Below are 27,654 nucleotides of genomic sequence, written 5' to 3' on the forward strand. Positions count from 1 at the left end.
GTTGAAAAATGTTTAAGCTTTTTCCTAGGAAGACTTCTGAATATGAAATGATTGAAATAAAAATAAAAAAAAAAAATTAAAAAAACTACTTAGCATAGTAAGTAAAAAAAAAGGAAAACCATTGTCTTTCCATGCCTGTATTTGTGCTGAGAAAGTCTCCTTTGTTACACACTACTGATCCCTCCTGGGAATATTTTAAAATTATCATTTGATATATGGGCTTTCAACATCTCTTCTGCCCTTGTTCATGTCCTTACAGGAGACGGACGAGGTTTCTGAGGAATGTTCCTGTTACAAGGGTATCCCTCATTTAGTACAGCACTGCTACAAGTGTTCTTGGTCTGCTGTCCTAACAAATTCCTCTCGTCATCCCCTCATGTAAACAGTGTCTCTCAGTTGTAGGGAGGGTGTATGGCGTAATGGCTGTTTATTCTTGGCAAGCAGAGAGTTGACAGCACTGATTCACACATGGAGTTGAGGATAATGGAATATTATTAATGTTCTTGCATATATATGAAAATATAAGCAACTGTAAATCAACTACTCTTGGAAGTCTCTTGTACAAGTAGTAGTTCCAGAGCTAAAATAATTACATGTGTTTTAAGTATCACCATTCTTTTCAAAACAGTAACTCCAGTCTGTTACTAAATTCAAGTCTCAAGTCCTCAATGACAAAGAACACATTGCTTTCAATTTGCTAATGAACAAATATGTATCATCCTTTTAGAAAGGACCATTTTAATTGGTCTGTGGTTTATCTCAATGTTAGTTTTAATTTTATTTCCAGTTAAGTCATGATCAAAAGCAGTTCATCAACACTTTCATCAGGTGGAACTTTAAAAAATATTCTATGTTCCTGAAAGTCAGTTTGTATGGAACTTCAGAAAATGGGACTTCTGAGCCTCATAGGTCTTAAATCCATATAACTTTTTTTTTTTTTGTAAATTACTGTTTTCAAGCAGACATTGTTCTTACCTATATGATGCCTGTATGGTAAATACATCACACATAATTTTTCTTGGTTTTGTTGCTGTGGCTCCTAAATGTGCTTAGCATTTTCCAGACCCTGTCCCCTCTCCAAGAAGCCTTGAGTACAGCTGGAGAAGGGTTGCTTTAACAACAGATTCACTTTGTAAATCATTTGACTTTTGTAGCTTATTTAAAGATTCCTTTTTGCACAGACACAAGTAGTTCCAGACCAGTCTGCATTGCCTAAGGATGCAACCAACCTACACTGTTTTATTTTGTGCTAAAAAAAATTAAAATAACCCTACTCTGCAAGTGGCACCCTTTTTTGCATACTTACAATGCACCTGGAGTAAAACAATCTTTCCCAAATGCTCTCTTTGCAATTAAACATTATCTTCCTAGTCCGAGAAACAACGTGGGATCAGTCACAGAGGAGACCTGCTCTACTTGATCTGCAGGGGTCTAACTTCTTTGTCTCTCATGGAAGGCTTACATCCTCCTAAGTCTCATAAAATTTTTTTTGGTGTTATGCAACCCTTGCCCGCAGCTTAGGAGTCTAAATCTTAATCACCTGGTTTTTACCCCTAAAAGGCTGCATAACACCAGATTTTTGGTAGCACTGTTACTGGTCCTATATTAAAACAACTCACTCTCTCTTCCCTCAGACATTATTCTAGTTGCTGAAGTTACAAAAGAAAATAACTAAGCAACCTGCTTGTGCTTTGGTCCTTCCTTCCACAACATGTCCTTCCTTCCACACTGTCAGGCTGAGTGCCCCTTACATACCCACCAGCTCTGCTTTTCATAGTGAGGCAGTAAACACCTACCTCCTGCAGATCTAAGAAGAACCCATCCTTCCCTTTGCCCTCTCCCTAGTTGGCCAGGGGCTTGCCCCAATCCCGGGGTGAAGAAGCTGGAGACACACCTGGGGCCAGTTGCCCTCCTCATGGCCGAACTCTCTTGTCCCACCCACACAAGGTGGCACTGTTGATTTTCACTGTATGCATTCCCTCTTCCACCTTTGCCCACACTAACACGGGTTGGACTTCAAAGTGGTGATTTTCAACCTTCTTCAGTTTCTGAATCCCTACACTTTTCCTATTTGAAGAGTGGGCCTACTCAGACATTTAACATGGGGAGACCGCTTTGTAGGACTTGTTTTTCTGCCTCATTCTTGGCAGTCACCAAAGGAGTACCCTACAGGCTCACAGGGCTGTAGATTAATTTATGTCTCTGGTGAAGTCAGTACCTTGCCTTTAGGCAAGCACAAAGAGAGATTCAGATCTTTAAATATTACAGAAAAAAACCATGGTAGAACAAAAGTTAAATAACCCTGAATTAAATTACTTAAGATAATTCCCACTTGTTACTGTGATCAATACATAAACTAATATATAATCCTCACATACTTCTGCTGTGCCCCTCTATTACTGCTTTTATATCCCCTACTTACTATTGCTTTTTGATTATACATATTCTGAAAAACTTGCTTAAATTTGCTTAGGAGGGGAGTTTCAACTTGATCTGTTTCTTCTGTGCACTATATTATTCACTGACTCTGCCCACTTCAGCCCATTTAAAATTTCTAGCAGTTGAAGGGAGAGTTTGCTTGGGAAGGAACACTCAAAGAGCTGTTTAAAGCTAAACTGAAAAGCAAGTTACAATGGAGTTAGTTATCCCTCAAAGGAGTTATATTTTCTTAACACCTACACCACTCAAGTGATCCTTAAACATCAAAAGTATTAACCAGCTAACAGCTCTAAGAGTTCCTTATTGCTTCTCACTCATTGGCACCCACTTGCTCAACCTTAAATTAGGCCAGTTGAATTTGGAAGATCAAAGTAACAAATTACCAGATGATTATAAAATCTCTATGTCTGATCAAGGGCTCTCCTTTGAGGAAATACAACACTCCCTAAAGTAGGATCAAATTAACAGCAAATATGATTGAAGTCAGATGGAAGTGATAGTTATTGTTCTGGTGAATACAAAAAAGATGGAGCCTGACAAAGAAATGGAAAATGAAGAATAGTGAACACGGCCTTTGTCTATGTACCCAGTATGGGTCACGTACACCGAAGAGAAAAACAGTGCTGCTTTGCTGACAACTGGTAGCTGAAGAGGGAGACACATTCCCTGGTGCTGGCTGCTAGTTTCTTTTCCAGTTTTATTTCCATGAAAAGTGGATCTCCAATACATAAAACCAAAAGAAAAGTCTTTAAAATAGAACATGAGTGTCAGATTCCTAGAAATAATTACTCTATTTCAGCAGCCTCTGCCATGTCATAGTACAAGAGGGGTAACTATTTCAGTGTTAAAAAAACCTCAACATTTAATCCTACAAGAATAACAAAACAAAAGGATAATATCACACCTATAAGGAGTAAGATCCCACAAGTAAACTTTTCCCAGAAAAAATGGTAGTGAAAGGCCAAGCGTCAATGCCCGAATTCTGACAGAAGAGAAAAGACACATCTGCTCAAAATTATTTGTTTCTACTGTCAATATTGTCCCTCATTACCAGAGAGAGCAGACATATTCGTCCTGGCTACTCCCAAGACCTACTTCCAGTAAAGTTCTCCAAGTATAGCAATGCTCAACAATTATTGGAAAAGCCTGGATTTATGTTACTCTCCCTTAACAGTTGTGCTAGATTGAAGGGGGTACCATGAAATTCTCAGACCTTGTGTTTGATACTCCCAAAATCCCAAACCACAGCTGTTTCCATCTAGTGAGACCTTCATGGGGCCCTCAAGTAGATCAGGGACAGGACTAAAAAAGAAAACTAGAGCTCCTTAGGAACAGTAGAGGCTCTTTATATACATTATCTGAAAGCACATTCTTATACTATTTAAAACTATCTATTTATAAAGTCTTCATGGATCTTCAAATATGAGAGGCACTTCAAAAATTAGCTTGACTTACAATTTCAGCAAGAGAGATTATTTACCACATGACTGATGCTGCAACATTAGAAGATCAAACTAATAACCATTAGCAAGTACGTAGTTACCCATCGGTTTAACCATTAGTTCTGTTTGCAGGAGAAGTCTGTATTTTGACTCTACCCAATGCTTAGAAGTCCACTGCTGATACGACAGAGGAATCAGGCAGTAAAATGGCAGGCAACGCAAACCCCTTTTTTCCCAGATCATATCAGGAAGAAGGTTTAACCTATCCTAGAGTTATTACATGTAGTGAGAAGCATGAGGAGTTTTAAAATAGTTTTCTACACAACAATTCTGCTAGCAGGTCTGCAGTAGTCTCAAAAGTCTCATGATGTATATCAGAGTGATACAGTCCTGTTCCACTGACCAACGTGCATCCCTGCAGGATGGTGTACAAAAATGGAATCACTATCCTTTAAAACAGATTTGCCATTTATTAATGCAATAAATACAGATCCAGCTTTGGGAAAATGAATCTTCTTTCCTAATCCACCCTTAAACACCTTCTGTAGTGGCAAATGGAAGCCTCTAATATACAACCACCATCAACTAAACGCAGCTAATGAAAGGGTATAAAGAGAGGCTTAGGCTTTAATCGTTATTACTATTGGAGATATTGGGAGGACCCGAGTCCACTCTGCGGGCGCAGCCCTAAGAGGCTTTCAGGTCCCCACGGCCCGCTCAGATCAGTGTGTCAGCCCCTGCCCGCAGTTCCACGGCAGCAGAGCGGCCCCGCCGTACCCAGCGCGGCTCCACAGGTCCCGCTCCGCGCCGGCGGCGGGGCTGCGCTGCTCGCCCGGTACCGGCGCTCCCGGCCCGGGAGGTACCGCAGCCCGGTCCCCCATCGCTGCAGGGACACTCAGTCCCGGCCTGGGCGGCGGGAGCGGAGCGGAGGAGGGAGCGCTGCTCCCGCCCGCTCCGCAGCGGCCCCGGCCCGGCCCTTACCGATGCACCGCACGTAGGGTTTTGCAGGAAGTTTCCACGCTCCTCGGTCTAATCCGTGCAAAGGGGGGCCGGAGAGGAGCGCGGCTGAATTGCGATGGAAGGGGGCGGGCGGGGAGGTGGAGGAGGAGGCGGTAGCAGCAGCGGCCGTGTTTAATTTTTTAATTAGGGCACTTTGAGCATCTCCCGGCGGGGTCGCATCGCCGGGCGGCGAGGGGAGCAAGGGCGAGCTGCCCCCCCGCCGCCCGGGACCACCCCGTGCCCGGAGCCGTCGGGACTCCAACCTGGGCTTTCGACAGCCGGCGAGGCGGCCCCGGAGCCGCGGGAGCTCCGCGCTCCGCCACCATGGGCAGCGCGGGCGCGGAGGACACGGGTGGGTACCGCGGGCGGCACCGGCGGGCGGGCGGCGGGCTCTGACCTTGCGGCGCCGCCCGGCCCGGCCCGCACGGCCCAGCGGGGCGGGGGGACCGAGGCACCGGGGGCGGAGGGGGGAGCAGGGGCAGGGGCAGGGGCAGAGCCTAAATCTGCCCTCCCTGGATAGCGGGGCCGGGAAAGCGAAGGCTGTGCACGCAATCCTACAGCAACAATTGCTTTGCAGGTGCTCGGTCTCTCGCAGCCTCCGTCCCCAGGGAAGCAGGCAACACTTTTCCACGTTCACAAGTTAAGGATGATGCTAATGAGCGTTTTATTTTCCTGCATCACTGTATTATCGAAATCTAGACTACATACATGAATTCACAGCACAAGACCTCCTGTCCAATGGAGACTCCAGGCTGGTGTATTTGCTAAGGATAAAATCTCATTTCTGCAATTCACTGCTTGTTGGAAGGATGGAGGTGTCACTGTCTGGCTGCTGCTTCTTTGCAGGGGAATGCTGTTTAAGTGGAAAAGTGTTGCTTGCACCCTGAGTTACCACGCTGCAAAAACACTGCTTGTGTGGGGCTTTGCTCTCCTTGCAGAACAGTGAGCCATGCCTTCATTTGCTGGGCATCCATGCCCTGGCCTTCCTACCTTCACCTCCCTGTATGTTGTCTTAGAACCCTGAAGAGACAGTCTTCTCCTCTGCAATTTAGAGAATACAGGCATGCAGTGTGCACATGAGCATGAGAGGTTGGCTGTGTGGTCACAGCATGGCTTTTGCAGCATTTCTGGCCGTGTGTTATCAACTCAGGTAGCTCAGGCCTGTTGGAGAATTCCACGTTCATTCAAATTTCTATTTCATTAGGACTTCTCCATTGTTGGTCTTTTCATCCTACCACCTCCTATGCCTAATTTTTCTGATAGCATTTCTGGAATACAGTTCAGTTTCCCTAAAGAGATAGTTTAGTGCAAATGAGGTGCTTCCAAAACTGTTTAAATGTCCCTAACCACACCACCACGTTTTCAAGTTAGGTTTGTTCTTACTCAAACACAAGCTCGGGACTGAAGCTATTAGAAGTACTTTGAGAATGACCACATCCATGAAACAGCAGCTGGGCTGCAGACATCCAAGAGGTGAACAGATGGCCACTGATTTGGTCCATTTTGTTGCACACTACCGTTTATGAAGTGGGTTTTCAGGCAACTGAGGTTTAATCATGCCAAGAGGATGAATGCTCCCAGCTTGAGACCATGTAAAGATACTTACTCCTTTCCAGTACCGAGCCATTGGAAAACAAATCCTATAGGGGGTTCTGTGAGAGAAGGACTGAAACCCAAAATACAAGGAGGATTATTCTGGCTACTTTCTTAATCTTCTCAGATTCTCTGTAGACATACGAGTAAAGGCTAGGTCTGAAAAAAGTGGCACCCTGTCACCCCAAATCACCAAAGAACTGGAGCTAGGATCTTCAATCAACACCAAACACTGGCAGAGTTGGGCTGGTGATGCTCCTAGGATAAGCATTTCAACATCTTTCTTCCAGCTGCCTCACAATACTGAGTACCCATGGTGTTCCCCTTCACCGTCCCCCCATACGTGCAGCCAGCACACCCAGCTTATACCTCTGTTCTTCTTACCTCAGTGGTCTATATCTAAGCTGTTTTCCTCATTCCTATTTTCTTTAGGACTCTTATGGTTTATTCTGGCCTCAGAAGGGCTTCCAATGGTCTTTTATTTCACAGCAGGATGTTAAGGAGCCTTTCTTTTTGCCAGTGTTTTTATACAGGCAACTCCAAGGAGTAGAGTCTTCACCTGTGAAAAAAAAAAGTCGAGCTCAGTCTGGGGCCAGCCCCCACAAAACGGCTCTGCAGATTCTAACTGATACAATGCCTGTCCCCATCACGCTTTTCTAGAGGCTGTCTTTGAAGATTTTTGGATCCAGGCCACGTTAGTTAGCATTCAGTCTTCTGACTCAGGACTTGACACATACTCTGCAGCAAATGACAGGGTATCAGACTAACTGGGAGAGGACATCAAACCTGTGTGCAGCACTACAGTGTGGAAACAATAAAAAAGGCACCAAGGTCAGACGAGCTACCACAGTTTTGGGGATACATAATTAGAGCAAAATTTCCTGTGAACATGGAGGCTTCAATTACAATTTCTGAAATTCAGGACAAGGAGGAGAAGAACACAAAGCTGCACATTAGAGTTTCCCAGAACCAATCCCCCCCCCCAGCAAAATGCATGGTGTTTTCTCAGGCGGCTCTTTCAGCCAAACTTTTGTTGGATAAGACTAAGATATATTTTTCCATGTTTCAGCATCAGTCCAGCTTTGCACAGAGATCTGTTGCATAGTGTCTCCTGACAAGCACATAATGTACAAACAAATCCCATTAATTCCAGTGTGTAACCTGCAAAATTAGTAAGACTGGAAGTCATATTCTTGGAAAAGGACTCTCTATGGTGAAGAAATGTCATGTCAAACACAAACATATTTGTCTGCACTCAGCTCAGATGCAGGGTTCTCCACAGCCAGCCTATTGCTAAGATTTTTCTCTCTGTCTTTCAAGGTAGCAACTGGGGAGTTTTGGGTCTGGCTTTTCCAGGCAGTGGCTACATATAATTTTCCAGTATAAGCCTTAAATTTAATTTTTATAACCCAGTGTCCTATGACTTCTGGAAAGTAATTTTTTTTCCTTGATTGGCTCTTGTTCAAATCAACTGATTTGTGACATAAATTTGTGATATTGAACTTTCTGTGATTTTTTTTTCCCTGCAGAAGGTCAAACTTAATAGAAAAATTGGAAGTATGCCCAATGAAAATCCATATAGCAGGTGGGCTTTACCTATGATACATTTTCAGAAAATAAATATTGCTTGTTGTTGACATTATTTCTAATTCCAATAGGATATATCTGGATCTTTTCTCCAGCTTAACAGGAATTAAAACATTGTGACCCAAAGAGCAGAATATAATTCAAAACAAGGAAGGATCTCATACACAGCTCTACAGAATAAACAGAACATTGATTGTTATGCTCTGGCACACATGTAAAGACAGTAATAGGAAAACATATTATTTAACATCTACTACATTGAGGTTTATTGCAAAAAGAAAAAGACTTGTGTCTTGCCCTTTTAACCTTTGTTTTAAAATTTTTATTCTTTATAGGATAATTAGTCAAAAATCCCACAAATTCTGAAGTGAGAAAGGAGACACCAAAGAAGATAAAAGTTCTGTCCATTTCTGTCTGCTCAGGAACACCAAATCTTATTTTTGCCTTTTTTTTGTAGGGTATGGCTACTGTCAGCCATGACTGCAGCACACAGATACCAGAGCTCCCTTTAACCTGGCTTAGCTGTGCAGGTACCTGAAGCAGTGTAGCCATGGCAGCACAGAGCTCTGAGTGGCCTAATTACTCTGCCAAGAAATAAATGGATACTGGTAATTCCCTGGGGAAAAAGATGGTTGAACCGTTAACAAAAAGAGTTTTTCCCTGAGGCACGTTCGTTAAATAGGTGTTAGCAAGAGGCAGGAAACCTCAAGCTCTAACCTCAGAATAAAAGTGCCTTTGTCCTTTGGTGCTTTTGATGTCCCAGTCCTTCCAAATCTCCCGCTGTCTATAGGTACAAAAGAAAGATGTGATTCTAATATCTGATGGAAAACCTAAGATAAAGCAAAACGATCTCCACCCCCAATTAAAATCTATACATAAGATCTCCTTAAACAGACAGAAATAAAAAGTTTCACCTGCCTGGAAACGCACAGAGCTCTCCTGGTGGCAGTGGCAGGGTGGAGTTGCCTGAGCCTCTTGCCCTCCATAGGACACACATCAGGGTCAGCCCCCTGAGGAACATCAGGAGGGATTTCAGACCTGCTGTTTCCTATGCCTGTAAAAATGGCAGGATATGTATGTATTTAAGGCAAAGACCAAGAAGAAGAAAAAAATGAGAGCAAGATTTAAGGGAAGGGAATTTAATTCTGTTATCTCTTCTCCCACCAATCTTTCCTCATACACAAGAGTGGACATGTATTGAGAAAGGTGAAGGGGTAATTTTATCAATATGCTCACTTTCTTACAAGCTCAAATACACAGGACTTTTTTTCTGAAACTGGGGACCAAGACTTCACTAAAATTGCACACACAGTGGTTTCTTTTACAAGTTGGATCTATTTATTCAGACTCATGATCTAAATCAGATGGCAAAATCCATATTATTTGGTTGAAATTGCCTCTGAGGTCAATGCAAGTTTAACTAGTTTAAGGACAGAGATTTAAAGCCATTTCAGAAAATATACCTGGCTTCTCCAGGTGGAGACCTCGGTGAGTATTGCCAAATCAGAATCTGTAGACTTGTGCCCAGTCTGACAAAATACTATTTGCAACAGCCATGTGCTGAAATTTCTGTTTTGAGGAGACAGAAAGGCAGAAAATTGTGAGTTTGCTGTCTCATAACAGAGGCCAGTAAGTGGATGGTGTGTAGAGGCTAAAAGTTGCAATTTTTTCATATTAATTTAAACGTGAAAAAACAACAGGACACTGCTAAAATCCAAGCTGGTTTTCATTTCCAAATGTTCATATACTACAGCTTAGATACATGCATCCCATTTAGACCTAACCACACTGATTGGACTTTTCTATGCAGGCAAAGAAGCAATAGAGGTGAAAACCCCACAGAGTCACCAGGATGTGATGCCCAATGATGAGCAGTAATTACTGCAGCAACACTTCAGCCAGCATGAGTGTCAACGAAATGTCTGCCTTCCCTCTGACTCTAGAGCAAAAAACTGGCTTTGCCTTTGTGGGGATTTTGTGTGTTTTCTTGGGACTTCTAATTATCCGATGCTTCAAAATCTTGCTAGACCCCTACAGTAGTATGCCTTCTTCTACATGGGAAGATGAAGTTGAGGGGTTGGATAAAGGAACATTTGAATATGCTCTTGCATGAAAACTCACAGAATATCCTGCCTTAAATTTGATGTTGATTTCATTTTGGAAACCAACTGTTGTTACATTTGTTATACATACCCGCATTTTGGAGATATGTTGGTGGCATCCATTTTGTTAAATAAATATTTGTTGCAAACTCAAAAGGCACTTCACGTTGCTTTTATTTGCCAAACAGTGGAATGGTAGGTAAGAAATGGTTAACAGAAAACAAATACTACAATAATTCAATAGAAAGTGATGATGGCCAGTATTTTAAGAGATGATATCTGCTTCTTCAGAGAAGGATGTCATTTCTACTGTGTCTCATGATAGGCTGGAGCAAAAGATGAATAACACAAAAGACAGGCTCACGAATGGTGCATGTTTAAATGGTAACACCCTCCCCTCCTCATCTGACACAATTTTCTGAAACTCGTAGTCTGTGCTTGTACACTGAGAATACAAAAGTGGAGGACAACAAATGTTGAGGAGGTGCCTGCAACAGGTGTGTGTCTGTGTTGCTGAGGTGAGAGGAGCAAGGGCTAGTCCACATACTACCAATATTAAGAAACTAATGGGATAACCAGAGATCACATCAGTTGCTAACTCATCTCTCACCTTCCAAGAAGAGCAGGTGCTCTACTACTGACTGGTTATGAGGAAAGTACATTGCTTCTCTGGGAAAACTTGATGTGGTCCTTTGCAAACACTGTGTAACTCACATGAGTATTTTTTGATAGATCTCCCAATCTACAGCAACAGAAACTCAAGCAGAATTAGTGGAAGGGAAACAAACATCATTAAGGAAATTTTTGATACTACAAACATTCAGCCATACAAAATATATTACCTGCTGAGAACTCCAATCCAGATCAACATCACCACAGTCCCAGTCCCCCAGCATCTCCTACATTGTTAAAAATTTTAAGTGGAAGAGAAAAATTGAATGTTAAGTAACCAATCTAACTCTAGCTGAATTGGTCAATTGCCATTTTTTTACTACTTGGTTACAAATGTCGATTCAGTTTAAACTGGAACTTAAACTGTCTGGTTAACAGTTCCCAGCAATAATTACACCAGCTTGGCAAGGCCAAAGCAGAGACAATCATGCTGCTTACCCATTTGTACCCAGTCCCCAAGAGGGACAAGGGTCCAGAGCTGACTGCAGAGCTCTGTACTCTCTGGCCCCTCTCCACAGCTGGTTCTGCTGCTCCTGCAACTTTGTACAGTGTATGATCTGGACTGTCACTGAAGAACTGGTCGTGGGAAATCCTATCAAAGCAGAAGTGAAACAGTGAAAGCAGAGACTCAAATCTGGATATTCAAGGTCACCCTCATATACACAGCTGTTTAGCAAGTGTGACAGTACTTGACAGAAATTCAATTCAGTTTTTAAGAAGGCTGGCATTAGAATTTTAGGCACTGTCACTTCTGCTAAACAGCTCTGTTTGCAACAAGGAGCTAAGACAAGAAGATCAGTTACAGCAGCTGTTTTCTTTTTTCATGTATTCTGAAAAAATACATGTTATTTCTTTTGCCCTATATACTAGGCAGAGGCAGAGATTGGAACAGCAGACCTCAAGTGCCATTTGGAACATGAAATACTTGATGGTACGGGGAAGGACATGAATCTCCTGTCTGAAGAATATAACAGAGGAAAAGCCAACATCAATCTACACCGGTCCAGTTGAATTATAAAACATAAACAGTTTTGTGAATATAAGGACTTTTCAACTGCTTCAGATTGTACATAAGAAAAAATGTCAGACCTTCAGAGATTCAGTATATTGCATTTATCCTAGTTAATTTAACCATAAAATCCAAGGTAGATATCAGTAAAATGATTCATGTGATCTGTTATTGCTGGATAGGATCATCCACTGCAGAGACCTGACACTGCCATTCTTTTTATGTACATCTAATCAGCACAGCTGAGCTCTGTGCTGTCAGGTTAGAGTACTGAAGGTACTTAAGTTATCTGGGTTAAATATAGCTCAGTTATCTTTAAACTACATAACAAACACAGCAAACATACCCAAAGAACCCCAATATTGTCTTATGACTTTTGTTCTTGACCCAATCTATTGCTGGAAGCAATTATCAAGTTCCCTTATGATTACAAAGCTTCATCATTTCCTGCCTGCCCTTCTCTGCATCCCAAATAGACAAGGAAGTCAGCCTTCCTGGAAAGAATACAGAGAACATAATTTTTCAAAGGTTTTCCTTAAATATACAGAATAAAACTTAAAAAGGGGTCAGGAGTAAATGGTTCAAAACTGCATGTAGGACAAGGGGACCCCCCAGTGACTGATCCCACTGACTTCACTGAATGTCTTCTGCATAAAATGCACCGAGCAGATCCTGTCCTGAACTCATTATCTGCATGACTATATATGCAGAACTGAAAAACAGAGAGAACATGATCTGTGCATAGAATCTGGCATAGCTGGGAGGGAAATGGAGATAACAAAAGTATTTTCAGGCCCCCTTAGAAATTTTGCAATGCCATAAAGTCAGTAATTGTAATGGATAGGTACATTTGCTGGTTAATTTGTAACAAGCTAGAATGTCTCTCTAAATCACCATCTAGAAATGTTTTGAAAGAGAGGGATTGGATGGTCTATTCAGTGTATTAAGCAGGAGAAAAATCTGGCCAATAAGGCAGAGTCTGTAATGCCTCAAAGAGAGGGACAGACTATATGCATGAATAAAAGAGGCAGATTGTCCTTCCCTAAAAACACAGGATTGAATGGTAAGTTAAATTACCCTGAATAAGGTAAACTTGATTATTTATGCGTACTAAACACAAAATTAATGACAAATAACAGTTGAGAGACCTCTGGAAATACATTGCGAAAACCAAAGTATTATTTTCAAGAACAGCAGAAAGGTAAGAGACTTTACTTTTCCTAGCAAAACAGTAATATTATGGAAATAAGACAGTGAAATGACAGAATCATTTTACTTGGTAGCACAAGTCATCAAAGCAAATTGTCATCAAAGAATTGGGATTCCATTCAGTCAGGGAGATGAAAACAAACGTAGTTTCATTGACCTTAATGACAGAAGATTTGTTTTTGCTCCTTCATGCCTGCAGATGAAACACTTCCTTGCAACTTTAAAAGGCTGAAGGAAGCAGAATACTATCTATGATCAGAAATGTGTAATAATAATAACACTATTGATAATCCAGAGACAGCAGAAGTAAAATAAACTAAATAAATGTAACATTGCTGTGAGGCTTACAAAACATTAAGCAGGAAAACCAACATAAATATGAGGGGGTTAAAAAGTGGTATCATAGCAGAGAGGTGACAGCAGAATATTATCTATAGCTTATGGAAGAAGTGAGAAAATATGCATTAGGTGTATCTCATACTGAAGATGGAGGACTTTTGATTATCAGCTCTTCAAATTATAATTTGGATATGTGATTTTAGAGAAAATTTACAATGCCGAGCTATAAATATTGATGCAGTATTTATCTTTCCATGCCAAGGGGCCAAATGCATTTCACAAAATCATTGAGAAATTTAAATTGAAAAAAATCTCAGGAGGTCATCTAGTCCAACCTCTTGTGAAAGCATGAAACTTTAAAAAAAATGCCTGTAATGGGCTTATTTACCCAGATTTTCAGTTCATATATTGCTTTAAAAGACATATTTTGTTTCTAAGACTTTCTGCTTTTACAATCACTTGCAGAGTTTCCATGTCTAAGCAATGCTCTGGTTTAGTCCCTTTGAACAGGCCCAGACTCCTGCTGAATTATACAAGTCTCTACAACCACACTTTCTAATCTCCTTAGAAATATGTTTCAAGATTTATGGATTGCCATCATTTCAGTAGCTCATTTGAGGGCCATCTAGGCCATACTGTAAATTGCTGAAAAGGTACTTAACCCACTAGAGGCCTTAAATATACACACCCCTTCTTCTCTTGGTGTTTTTGTTTGCTCACTCGTTTTCTTTGATGAGGGTCTGTGTGGGGAAGTGGAGGTGGGAAGGAGATTATACAGCTGTATGTCCACTTCTCTGTGGACATATGTCCACTTTTCTGTGGGCTGCGACTCCAAGGGACCCAGAGAGGATAGAGGAACCAGACAACAGGAATCTCATGACATTCAACAAGGACAAATGGAAATCCTGTACCTCAGACAGATTTAATGCCTGCATCGTTCAGGGAGCAACTCTCCTGCAAGGGACCTGGTGAGCAGCAGGTTACAGAGGAGGCAGCCCCCTGCTTTCCATGCTCTAATTGCACGGTCATGTTCCAATTGCATGATCCACATACCTGGATGCTCACTGTGTCACCCTGCTCCTTTCTGGGTTTCCATAAAACAGATTGAAACTAGAGGAGTTTTTGACCCATTTAGCACTCAGGCCTGTACCAAACTACTGCTGGTTTGGTTAAGGGGTCAAGTGTGTCCGTCACAGATGGAAACATCTCCACAAACTCAGTCTTTGACTCAACTATTTTTTTAGTCAACAAGTCATAGGATGACAGTCTTATGGATACTTAGTGAGGCCAGGGAGAGCTTACGGTGGAAAATGTATCTAACCATGCATGATAACAGAAATGTTTTATTTATATCTTTTATAGCAGAAAAACAGCAGACAACATTAGGAAGACTGCTTAGACATTCAAGAGAAAATTCTCAGAACTTCATTACTCGAGGAGCAAAGATTTCATATGAAACAGCAGTAAACCCTTTGCTGTAGCTGCTACTAACTGGCTGCAGCCACAGAAGAGTAAAGGGCTCAGTGACCTGAGTCTGCAGCATCCCTGAAGATGTCCATGAACAATGCACCAAATGTATTCTCGGATCCAAATGCAAATCGGTTTCAAGTCAACATAATTAATGAAGGCCATGACAACAACGAAACAGCCCAAGAGGATGTGGGCTCTGACCCACCACATTATGAAGAAACATCTTTTACTGATGAAACCCAGAACAGACTGAGAATCAGTTACAGACCAGGAAAAAGAGAATTATATGACAATTTCCTTCAAAATGCAGAGAAAACAGAAGCTAGTTTACATCCCTATGATACTCACACTAAAATGTATTATCTACAAACTTTTGGCCATAACACAATGGACCCAGTTCCCAAAATTGATTATTATAGAAACACTGGCAGCGTCAGTGGGAATAAGCTCAACAGACCAAGCTTATTAGAAATTCATGAACAACTGGCAAAGGTAAGTGAAAAGGAAAGATACAATTTTTCTCTATTCTATTTCCAGACTGTTAATTCTGCTTATTAATATGAGAAAGTCCTTAGATTCATGGACCTTGCCCAAGAGAAAAAGTACAAGTAATTACCATATTTCCTCTGGTAGCTGCAGTCTGCTTGCTGCTCTGTATCCTGATCAAAGCAAAGATTTTTATTAAAAGGTGGTCATAAGGTACTTGATTAACAGAAAAACATTGCTTAATCTTGTCTAAAAGTATGGATCTACTTAATCTCTTCTGTTCCATGTAAGAGATAGGATGGCAGATGATAAATGTCAATTCATAATTTAACCAGGCTACACAATTCACACTTATTCTAAACTTGAATTTAACATCAATGCATAACTAATTTTGACAGATTCCTCCGCTGTACTCATTAACAAATATAAGTGTTATAAAAAAGATTATGTGCAACAAATGCAACCTCAATTAATCAGAAATCCAAAGCACTCCCTGTTTATTGCTGTAACAAACCATTCAAACTGCAAAAAAGAATCCAGAACAAGGGTGTTGAGGCTGAGACTGTTTGCTCAGAAGAGGGATAGCAGACAAGAGTTTTCAGGTGCTGATTCAGTGAATGAATTTAGGCCTTCAGACTCATTATTCCAATGAATTTGAAATGAATCTGAAGAGCCTCTTGAATGACTACATAGAAAGCATTTATGGAGGAATGATTTGGCTAAATTCCTCCTAATCTATCAATGGAAGAGCTGTTTAGACTTTGCTCATGTAATAGATAGGGCTATATCCATGTAAAATAAACTTACAGAGAGAACTATAAAACAGAATACAACTGTCTAACCTGCCTTTGAATGATTTTGTAGAGCTGTTTCTCCTCTCTCCTTCAGAGAGACCTATTTTTGGTGGACCCACTGTAGGCATTTATTATTGATAGATATGCATTTTGTGGGGAAAAACCCCCTTCCCCTTAGCAGACTCTTCCTGTTTGCTCCACTTTTTCCACATATACACCACAGTAAGTGAATAATGAAATACCAAAACATGCCTTTTATCATGATAATCCTCACTTTTGTCACCTCCCATGGCTACTTGCAGAAGAATATACATTTGTCAGGTATAATCCTCTGGGGTTTGCACATTGAAAACTTCCACTGGAAAGAATTTGAGAAGTTGGTAATATTAAGTCTCAAAACCAGATTTTCACTAATTTCTGTGTTAGTGTCTCAGATGAATTTTGCTGTTTAGTCACCTGTCTAGATATTTTAAGGGTTGATTACCCTATGTGGAAAAAAACCAAATAGCATAGAAAGCTGTAATAAGAACCTCTGTGGCAAGAACAAATAGATCAAGCACTTTGAAACAGTTAAACTACTAAAAGACCTACTACAAAACAGTGGAATAATATGTTACTCTACTGACTTTGGTAAAATTAGACTCTTCCCTCTTAAGCCACAATACCAAGTTCTTTGTAACAAGCAGAGACATGGGAAGGATACAGCTACTTTCAGAATCAAAAACGTTTTTTGAGGTTCTTAATTGTGCACTTATCAGGGCAGGGCTGGAGAGAGATCATTGCTCAGTCAAGCTGAGACTAAAAGTGCCAATATGCAGCAAAAATCCCCATTCTTTCTTCTGTGTTGGCCAATTGTGAAATGAGAAATTTTGAGAGAAAATAAGCTCTCATCCCCATTCCACTCAGTTTTACATACTTCTGAGGTCTGAATAATTTGGACAAGCATCTGATTTTTGGATGCTGGTCCAGATCTTGTTCAGACTTCCACTCTCTGCAGATTCACCTGTCCTAAGGAGGGTAATATAAAATAATGAAATCAAGAAAAAAAACAGCCATTAGCAAATTAGGACCTGATTCTTTAGGATCTTATTAGGGCAGCTTCCTAGCCTTGGCCTAACTTACTTAAATTAAGGTCTCCACAGACCTGTGTAAAATGGCTTACATGGAAAGGAGAAGCATTTCCAAAGATGAATGCAAAGTGGATATAAAAGGGAAAAAATATGAATTTGGTATCCGTATTTGTTTGCAGATGTACAAACTGCTACTCAAGAGACTAAACACATTTCTATGCCCAGAAGAAAACTTCCTCTTATAGAAATAATTTACTTCAGTAATGGCCAGAGAGGAGCAAAATAGTGTCTTGGCTTTGAACATAATGCTGAATGATCAGGTACTGAACATGAGCAGATTAAGGAATTTTCAGTTTTGATCATAACCAGAAAATTCGATGGTTTTTACTGCTGTATCTCTCAAAGGTTTGTATATTTTAAACAAAATTAGATGACTTTGTTTAGGTTTTTTTAAGGCTTTCACTTAGAGGAGGTTAAAAAGAAGGCAGATGACATCACAGAATAAAATGGAGAATTGCTTCACAGGTTGGGACTGTTAGGGAAGAGAAAAGAGCATTATCTAGCTTGGTCATTTCCATACTTTTTCCAGTATTTGGCTTACAGAAGGCTAATCTTATGCCTTTCAAAACAGGAAGGTGAATGTCAGAGGTAATGGGACTTTTGTTACACTGGCACCTGCTGTGCCCTTATGTGAGTTGTGGCCCTGGTGTGGGAGCCACTGAGCACAGCCCTGGAACAAACGAGGCGCCATTAGCAGGGCTGGAGTCTGTGCCTGGCTGTCCCTGGGTCTCCCTTGGTGACCTTGGGCAAATCACTTCGGTCTGCAGAGCTTATTCTGAAGAATAAACAAACACAAGGTCACTAAATAGCAGATTAGTAGGGAAGGGAATTAGGATGGTATGAAAAGGGAGAGCCCCTATCAGGAGGATAGGATATGTATGAGGAGCTGGACAGGGGCCCTGCCTGCAGCAGGAGCTCTGGCCACCAGCAAGGAGGGGATGAAATGCCCCATTGAGCAGGTAAAAGGGTTACACAATAGCCCGAGGTGCAGTTCTGAAGAGGATGCTCTATTTTACTTCAACACTAAAATCTGGGCTTACCACATTACACCCCAAGGCAATCCCACCCCCCTCACCCCCAATTTGAAACTCAGATTGTTGAAGACAACTATACTGTCACAAGCCCATTGCCAGATTCTGATAAGAAGTGGCATATGTTTGACTTCAGATTGCTAAACATCACATAACCATTCCCATTGTGCTTTGATGCTGGGCTTCACATCAGAAGATAAATATTAATATTTAATACATTTTTTTAATATGCAATTTTTCAAATGTCAGAATGTAAGGCAGGCTGAAAGGAACTTCAAATATCTAGTTTCCACACTGCTGGAGTCAAATGTGTGTCATCTTTTAGCAAGACATGTCAGTTTTTTGCACATATTAAGCCACAGATCGCCAATTAAATCTCTGAAAAATAGTCTAAGTGCTACTTCACAGCTGATGGCTGCTGATAATTACTTGGGCTTAATATTTACCCTACATAAGAAATAATCTAACCTTTCTTCCTCTTGGCTATTCTCCACACTTGTTACGGAGACTTGATGAGCTCATCATCTTTAGCCCCAGGAGAGATGAAGACTAAACCATTCTGAAACAAGAAAGGAAAATGTTTGGGTTAGTTCTTTTTTATTTTTTTTAAAGCAGTTAACTTTTTATTTTAGTAGCTTTTCAAAATGTTCTGTCACTTTTATTCCACATCCTTAATGCATGAGTAGCACAGGTACAGCTGCTTGGTAAATAACCAATCATTCACTAAAGCACGCCAATTTAAAATGCATTTATGGAAGGTTTAAGGCCATAATTTATGATAATGGCATAGAGAGCACAAATTAATTCAAAGTACAGAGGAAACAACTTGTTTCAAGTACAAAGACCAAACCCTTCTAATTTTTTTGTCTTTGAAATTCTAACTACTGTAGCAAAAAATCCTCATATTATTCTGCTGATCTTCCTTAACTCACTTCAATCATTTACCGTATTTTGAGCAAACACGGCCATTATTATTTCAGGGTAAGAATTGTCAAAAGTATCTAAGTAACTCAGGAGCTCAAAGTCACAGGCTTTCAACAGATCTTGTATTCCCATTTCACTTAGGGCCAACAGGGCTGTAGGCACCAAGTTTAGTCCATGTCGAAATGTATTATCCAGTCACTTATTTCTCATTTGTGAGCACAGTCCTGGATTTACTGTGTCAAAGGCATTCTACAGCCTTGCATCATCATGACTAGAGCCCCCATCCATGAGGGGCAGGTCCAGATATTAGTGTAAAAGGCATATTCAGTTGGCCTTTATGTCTGTTTTGCTTTGTGTGTTGGGTATTTTTAAGTTCACGGACAAAATACAGAAACAGCCTTAAAGTCAACCAAGATGAAAAATCTCATGTTTCACAGAATTACAGATGTTTTTCCTCCTTGACCTGCTTGGTTAATCTGGAAATATCTTCATTAACCTCCAAACCTTAAAAGCACCTTGATTCCTCTCCAGAAGTGGCACCCACTCCTGACTCTGCCAGACTATGGCAAGGGGCTTGGTGCTTCCTGAAGGCCTTTGCAGAGGACCCAGAAAATATCTGGCAATAGCTAACCTAATGCCAGCTCCTCCCAGAACCAGTGAGACCTCTGAATAAGATAAAAAAAGAAATTAAAAGCAGCAATGACAAAGAGTATAAACCTCAGCACCATGACTAATTCCTATTCAAGCCACAAGAAACATATCATGTTGCTAAATTGCCTCAAAGATTCTGGGGCAGAAGAGCTGAAGAGATAAAATACAGATTTATATTTGTAACTGAATATGAACAATCTAAAATTCTGGACTATTATTCTGGTTACACCACAAATACAGCAATTCCTAATCCTATCTACTATGCTTACACCAGAGGTGGCTAAAACACAGAAAGGATTATTCATTTACTACATTTCACTGGCATTTCTCTAACTGTTTTCAGGAATATGTTACCCATCTGCTGCTGCAGTTATGTTTGTACTTTATCCAACAGAAAACACTGGAGTTCATCACATAACTTCACCATGCAGCACTCAGCTGCACTCTTTTCACTATTGAGCAATTATCCCTCCTTCTACACTTGGAGTTATTCATAAATTGTTGCAAGAGCATGCAGAGGCCAACCAGGAGCCTCTCGTTGTCTTAGATGCTCTACTTACATATCAACACAACATGTATGTGGAATAGTTCACAATAAAAACACTTAAGTACAGATAATAATGTATTTACTCTGCTTAAGCGGTTCTTTCGTCTTTTCTCCCTGTTAGCAAGCCCACCTGCTGATGCCTGGTGTGAGCAGAATATTGCTCTCTACTCCAGAGGCAGTAAAACATGATCTTCTTTGGAATATCTTTCTCCTGTGTCTCTCTAATGCAGCCAGGTGTCCTCTGCTTTGCACAAAACTGTGTTTGTTTTCTGTGTGATTCTCCAGAACATCGCTGTGAGCACTGGCTCAGTGGAGAGGATGGCTAATGGAGAGAGCACGGCTGGAGATGAGACAGCAGCCAGCAAGGAAGAGGAAAACAAAGCAGGATTTGTCAAGTTCGGATGGGTGAAGGGTGTGCTGGTGAGAAACTTACCTGCACTTCTAAACAAAAAAATTAAAAGCAAATAAAATCAGTTCTGTTACACTAAGGTCTTCTAAGAATTAAGAGTGGGAGATGGACTTCAGGGATGTTTGGGGTGTTTTTTAAAAGCCTGAGATGTACTCTGTCATGCTTCTGGTTGTTAACACTACTTTCAACACTGCACTAATGCAGTATTTTTTCTTTAAAACCTAGGTAAGATGCATGCTTAATATTTGGGGTGTGATGCTCTTTATTCGACTTTCCTGGATTGTAGGTCAAGCAGGAATTGGTATGTATCTTATTTAATATCATTTTCAACAGTGAAGGGATAAAGAGGATAAACTATACATGATCATGATTAATATATAATCTGAGATGTGCATTTGCATGTTGAACTAAATAACGTTTTCAAATGCTTGCCAAGGTAAAAGACATTAATCCTCCAAACTATTGGAATTTTCCAGACTCACAGCCAAATTACTGCTTAGAGGCACAGATCTGTTAACTATGCATATGATCATCACATTTGAATATTTCTAAGCTTTACTGAAATTTGTATTTAGATCCTGTAACAGATGTAAACTTTATGACTTGGGCCAATTTCTAATATGTGAGTACAGAGTTAACCTTTAAGAGTTCACACTTTGCTTATCTGTCAAACCCAAACCTTGTCATCTACATATTAGAAACAACACTTCTTCACACTTCTCTGCAAGGATGAAAACAGAACTGGAAGGAGGTCTCATCTCATCAGGATTTTGTTATTTTTAACTGCAGTACAGTACTAGATACTAGTGTACTATGAAAGACTAAGTTTAAAAAACTCTGCTGTAGCTTTCATATAAATTAACTAAGTACACTTCATTATGTGCTGTATCTCTGCTCCTTCGTTGTGCAGTTTAATTAATCCAAATTCCAAATGCCAGTCCCTGGGAGACTGGGCCCCGAGGCCTCCATCCGGTGTGTTGCTGAGTGTTCAATGAAACCAGTGAGAGAGGAAAGTGCTCACAATGCTGCAAGAATCTCCAGCACTACAAGAGCAGCTCAATGAGGTGCAATTTCTGTGTGGTACAACTGCCTTTTTAGAGCTGCTGCTCTGGGGGAGCACAGAAAGGTGACCTGCGATGGCACTGTCACTCTGTGATCCATGATCCTGCAATCTGCAGTGTTGGGGCCCTAATCTTTGACTGGCACCTAGATGTTGCAAAAAATGCAATCCAAAGGCACGATGGCAAGTATTCCAGTTTGGATGCTCACAGAATGGAAACATTAAGTAAATTAAGGAGCGTTGACTCTGCTGGGCTTGGATAAAACTCAGTGCTCAAAATCAGATTGGTATAAATATCATTCACTTCCTTATTAATGGAAGCGAAATGAAACATTGAATCGAAACATCTCCAAAATTTAGCATGGAAGAAGTCTCATTTCCAATAAAATACAGTAACTTCATAGAAGTTTCACTTGAGCAAGTCTGAGCTTTTAAAAAAAAAATAACAAAGGAAACGCTTATTAAGTAAAAAATCCAGCCACAAACTTAGAGAAACATAAACAGAAACAAGAAACCCAACAATAAAAGATCCAGAACTAAGCAGGAGAACTTTAGTACTTCTGCAGTGCTCCATGCGTGGCTCCAGCACTGTGCCTGACAAAAGGGTGCTTGCTGATTTTATGATGCATACCAAATGAGCACGTACAGCCCAGGGCACTCATAACTATATGCCTTGCCATGAAATTTCTGCATCTTAATATTGCCAAGACTTTGCTCTGGGGTTTCATGCAAAATTAGTTTTTAAGGGCAGTTTAGTAACTTATTGAGATCATCAAGAAGTATTACTTTGTTTTGAGGTGTGAGAATAGCCATGGGCAAGAGTAATTCATTTTGGAACAACTTACTTAGGAGCCATATGCCTGCTTTTCAATCTAAACTTTAATCAGATTTTTAACATTAATTTGCACCAATATCAGTTACAACTTTTCTGCTTTCACTTTTAATTTTACCATTTTAACTCATTGATAAGCAGACTCTCTTTCCTCATAGTTTATTGCTCTGCTGTGGCTTTTTAAAGTTGCATGTGTTATGCAAGGAGGTTAGTTTTACATCTGAAAATGAGACGTCAAATTCCATATGAATAATTTCTCATTGCATTTTCTGAATGTCTTATTAGCAATGAGCTTTAAGTCCCTAGCCAAGCTGCTTAAGGAGAACAGTGATGGAAGCTCATCATCACCAAGGCTCAGGGATTTCACTGGGTACTGCTACTAACATGGAAATTAAATGAGTCAGTTAAACCACCATCTGGGCACCATTTATATCCCCATCATTAGAGGGCCAAAGAGAGCAAACCCAATTATTTCCATATCCTGATAAGCTGTCTTGGGCAAAAGCTCTTACAGGGGGAAAAAATACTGTTCAACAAAGATCTGTGTTTATCATCAGCTGGGAAAAAAGTGACAGTATGGCCCTGACAAGATTCCAGGTCCAAAACTAGTCTGGTGTTTTCACCTAACATCTGGGGACTACATGTACCTGGAATGGTTAGCCAAAGGAAGGGAAAAACACCAAGTTTATGTTACCTGAAAATCTGGCCCTGAATATTACAATTATGTTATGTTATATGACGATGTTTTGGTTGAGTCACTTTATTTTATGCACTTTTATTCTTAAATCTTACAATATTTTTTAAAAATTAACATTAAAGTCTTTCCACGACGATGTTACTACCAAGTTAGTAACTCTATATATCATATACATGTTAATGACATGAATTGTGAAATGCAATAAAACATCCTTGAAAAATACTCCTTAGGATGCACATGCACTTACCAAATAATTTTAAAACTACTTTAAGAATAATATGTCTAACTTATTCAATTTAAGAGTTAACAACTGATTAAAAATCATGTTCAGCCACTCCTCAGACACAAAATTTGCATGGTTTAACCTTCTGTGTAATGGTAGCTGACCAAAAGGAATGACCATTTGGATTTCTTTTTATACAGACCTGCATACAAAACAGCTGCATGACTAATTAGAGTTCAGAAATCAATAGGATAAACATAATTTATTAGAGGCTCAAATCACTTTGAATATCCTACACCACGTTATATATCATTTATGTCTTGCACATGACATCGTTCTGTCTTAAAGGACTGTGATAACATGGCTATAATTTAAGCAGCAAAGAACATTCACTCAGGGACTGGGTGGCTATAACCACCCACTATGAACTGAAGTCAGGAATCTGATCTGGAAGCCAGAAGGTAGAAATAAACCAGATAAATCAATAAGTTTGTAGTACTTCTAGCTGAGTGTTAGTTGTCGGATCCAAGTTTCAATCTGGATGAGCCCTGGTCAATAAATATTGCTACAGACAATGTGTGTTCTCCAGTTCCACACTGAACACCTGTGTACCTCACAGACACAAGGCAGCTGGTGCAGAAGCCTTAGCAAGTTCAGATAAAACTAAAAACTGATCCTTAACAGAAACCTGACCATACAACCAAAGACTGGAAACGTTCTCAGATTTCAGAGCGTAACTTAAAGTAAAACCCAGTTCACCTGTAACTAATCACCTTTCACTGATCTTCAGATGTTTGATTATTTCTGTTCAATTACTCAAGTTTGTGATATCAGCTAAAGTAAAAGAAGAATATTCTAAGTTCTCTAAGATTACAGGTCACCTGTTAAAGTAAATGGCATCTAAAAAGCAGTATTTCCATTTTCAAATGTTTGTCCTGTGTTAGACTAAAACTACTTTTTGCAGGGAAAGAGGGAGATGAGGACATCACTCAGGTTTTGTCTCTCTGCCTGACTGACTCTTTGTCCTGGTGCACTATGAGTCTTCCTCTGACTCACTATTTAATTATCTGATGAAAGACAGCAGCATTCTTACAAGAGCTCTGGTTAATGTGTCAGTCTCCTCATTTAAACAGCCAGGATGCCTGTTAAAGGTAGATATAAGTTTCCATGTCAAGGGACACTTGTTTGTTCATTTCCTTCAGCCTTTGAAAATCATGAGAATTTCTGGCTAGAGTACTCCTATCACAAAAAATCACTGCTTGAAGACTGATGGGAATAATTTACAGCCGTGTCATGGCCTCCATGAAAATGTTCTGCAAGCTGCAAATGGTCAACAAACCATCTTTTCAGTTTATTGCTCTGATTCTGGCCTGAAAATTCAATTTAAAGAGAGAATGATTTGTAGGAAACATGGAACATGAGTAAAATATTTTATCTTCTTATTACTGACAGGTCTTGGAGTAATCATAATTCTCCTCGCCACGATGGTAACCTCAATTACTGGGTTGTCAACTTCTGCAATAGCAACTAATGGGTTTGTCCGTGGAGGTAAAAATCTTAGGGTTACTAATGCTTTCAAGCCCAAAAAGGTATTTATGTATTATTTCCGTGTGAGACAAACCAGAGGGACGATAAACCAAGTGGTACATCTAAAGGAACTGGAAGGTAACAATTCTAGCCACCTCTCATCACAATTTAAGGCATGTTTGGGTAGTCACTTTTAATAAACCACAGATTTCAGTTCAGTCTGAGAAGTACATTTCAGGTGTTCCTGCCTGCTGTGAGCGGGGGATGGCTGCTGGCTTTCCATGGCTGCTCTTACCTTTCAGCTGGTCTTTCCTATTCAGAGCATTCCAGGTTGGACATCCTTCAACAAACTGAGCATGGAGACACCTCTTCCTCTCATTTTAAATACTGATGCACATCAGTGGATGCCTTCAGTTTAATGCCTTCTTTATAACACTCCTTACATTTCAGCCACTCCTTGGAAGACGAGTAAATGATTTCGCTGTAGAAGTGCATGTCAGGTATTTTATGAAACAAATTTCTAGTGCATTTCAGAGCCTTTAAGTTCTATCTGGCCTGGTCTAACCTCTGGAAAATGGCAAGTTCTTACTACGTCGTTTAAGCACAACAGGTACCGGAATACACTTGATTATACTTTCTTTTTCGGATCTTTCAGGTCTTGGAATCATAGTTATTGCTCTGAGTGTAGTAGTAACAACATTGACAGGTATCTCCATGTCTGCCATTTGCACTAATGGAGTAGTAAGAGGAGGTAAGTGAATATGATCTCATGAAAAATACAAAAATCTGCAGATTTTAATTAGAAAAATAAATGGAATTGAGATAACTGTGTTATAAGCAAAGAAATAATAAATAAATATATGTGGAGTGATTTCTTTCAGCGCATCAACAGCAAATTAAAATGTATATAAACTTAATGCAAAAAAGATTAAAGATTTACTGCATCACTATGCAGGAGCTTAAACAATGTACCACAGAATATGATCCTTCATGCTAACACTGGGACAGATCCATGTAAGTTAGAATCTGTCTGGAAGTGAGGATCTCTCTCCTTTGTGTTATTATATCATGTATCATGAAAAATTATACCAAGGTCCTGTTTTGCATGCTAATGTGCACTAAAAGATTTCTGCAATAGAAAGGCATACTGAGATGTCTGAGGGCAGAACCAGTGCAAAGCACATTGCTTTTCTCTAAGTGCCCTCTATCAACATAGGGCAAAGCTCGGTTATATTTGTGAGGCTGAAAGCACACATTTCTGCAGTAATTGTTATGTGGGGAAAAAAACAGCAAAAACTGAGCATTTAGTTGTGCCAAAATAACAATCATTTCTGTCTGCAGGTGGAGCATACTATCTTATCTCAAGGAGTCTGGGCCCAGAGTTTGGTGGATCTATAGGACTCATCTTTGCCTTTGCCAATGCAGTGGCAGTTGCCATGTATGTAGTTGGATTTGCTGAAACAGTTGTGGAACTTCTTAAGGTAAATGTAGATGTTTCAGGTATATGATTAAGTTGGTTTAGGTTTTTTGTGCGGCTTTTTTTCTTTTTTTAGGGGGTGGTGTTTGTTTTACATAATATATTTGTTTAAGTGGTGATACTTTTTAGCTAAGGCTTGAGGGACATTTTTAGCAGGAAGAAGCTGGTGTGTCTAAACATGCCACAGAGAAATTCTCCATTATTTCTACCTTATGAATATATTTCATACATTTCTTGACAAGAATCTCAAAATCAGAAGAGGAACAGACATCTAATTAGACAGCCAAATAACCCCAACTGCAAAAGGCCAGCTGGAACATGAAATACAAACACTTGGTCTCATAAATCTCTGCAACTTTGACAGCTCACTGCTCTCTACTTCACCTTGTTACTTGATCCCACCAGTTGGACAGAGATATACTGGTTCTATTAACATTTCTCACTGCTTTCAGGAGAGTGATACTCTGATAGTAGATGAGTCCAATGACATCAGAATCATAGGCACCATAACTGTTGTCTGTCTTCTCGGCATCACTGCTGCTGGCATGGAGTGGGAAGCAAAGGTAAACCTTTAAAAGAACATTAAAGCAAGTGGTATTTTAGCCTACTGTACAGAATTTGTGTGGGAGGAATGCTACACAACAGGTGGAATTTTCAGAGGCACCCAGTTTCAGTTTATGCTTAATCTTTCTAAAAGCAAGAGCAGTTTAATCATTACATTCAATGAAAGCACAATTACTCCACACTCTTCCTTGAACATACATTTAAAAGCAAAGAGGAAGTCTGTGTTCTGCAGACAGCTTGGTTATATTGATTTTTATAATTCATGGCTTCATTTAGAGCCTTGGCTAAGTGCCCCTTTTGCCCTTATTTTTGATGCAGTTTGACAGAATAAACAGTAGTAAAATATTGTTTTATCACTGTCCTCTTTCAAGCCCTGCTCAGCAGAAGATCTCTATTTGCTACCCATTCCTTAATCTCTAATGATTTCTGCTATTCCTTCAC

At 40.1% G+C, this 27,654-nt stretch overlaps 2 protein-coding genes and 1 long non-coding RNA gene across 7 annotated transcripts in view; 2 read left to right on the top strand and 1 right to left on the bottom strand.

Annotated features, from left to right (window-relative positions):
• The first annotated feature begins 4,958 nt into the window (after nt 1–4,958).
• CTXN2 (cortexin 2) lies at nt 4,959–10,318 on the top strand. Its single transcript, XM_027688773.1, has 2 exons — nt 4,959–5,232; nt 9,871–10,318. The coding sequence occupies exon 2, from the start codon at nt 9,925–9,927 to the stop codon at nt 10,171–10,173; it is 249 nt and encodes an 82-aa protein (XP_027544574.1). The 5' UTR covers nt 4,959–5,232; nt 9,871–9,924; the 3' UTR covers nt 10,174–10,318.
• Nucleotides 5,322–27,159, bottom strand: LOC113970167. Of its 2 annotated transcripts, XR_003535057.1 has the most exons (8): nt 27,034–27,159; nt 25,468–25,653; nt 18,771–18,861; nt 15,478–18,046; nt 10,773–14,131; nt 9,524–9,629; nt 6,858–7,032; nt 5,322–6,731 (listed from the first exon to the last, which is right to left on the bottom strand). It is a non-coding gene; the product is annotated as an uncharacterized LOC113970167 (long non-coding RNA). The 2 variants fall into 2 exon arrangements; XR_003535058.1 differs by lacking the exons at nt 5,322–6,731; nt 6,858–7,032 and adding an exon at nt 8,854–9,114.
• The window catches only part of SLC12A1 (solute carrier family 12 member 1), a 46,965-nt gene continuing 32,105 nt past the window's right edge, over nt 12,795–27,654 (top strand). The window contains exons 1-7 of one of the 4 annotated variants that reach the window (XM_027688755.1): nt 12,795–12,906; nt 14,754–15,353; nt 20,710–20,844; nt 21,059–21,134; nt 25,098–25,193; nt 26,514–26,653; nt 27,102–27,212. In XM_027688755.1, the coding sequence (XP_027544556.1) occupies nt 14,943–15,353; nt 20,710–20,844; nt 21,059–21,134; nt 25,098–25,193; nt 26,514–26,653; nt 27,102–27,212 (969 nt within the window). In that variant the 5' untranslated portion in view covers nt 12,795–12,906; nt 14,754–14,942. The other 3 variants (XM_027688757.1, XM_027688756.1, XM_027688758.1) reach the window with 3 other exon arrangements.

The sequence above is a fragment of the Neopelma chrysocephalum genome, unplaced genomic scaffold (assembly GCF_003984885.1).
Source record: "Neopelma chrysocephalum unplaced genomic scaffold, ASM398488v2 Primary Assembly neopelma1_75, whole genome shotgun sequence".
NCBI classification, from domain to species: Eukaryota; Metazoa; Chordata; class Aves; order Passeriformes; family Pipridae; genus Neopelma; species Neopelma chrysocephalum.

What these genes read in the sequence shown, in the direction of transcription:
- CTXN2 (XM_027688773.1), top strand. Translation starts at nt 9,925, where the DNA reads ATGATGAGCAGTAATTACTGCAGCAACACTTCAGCCAGCATGAGTGTC.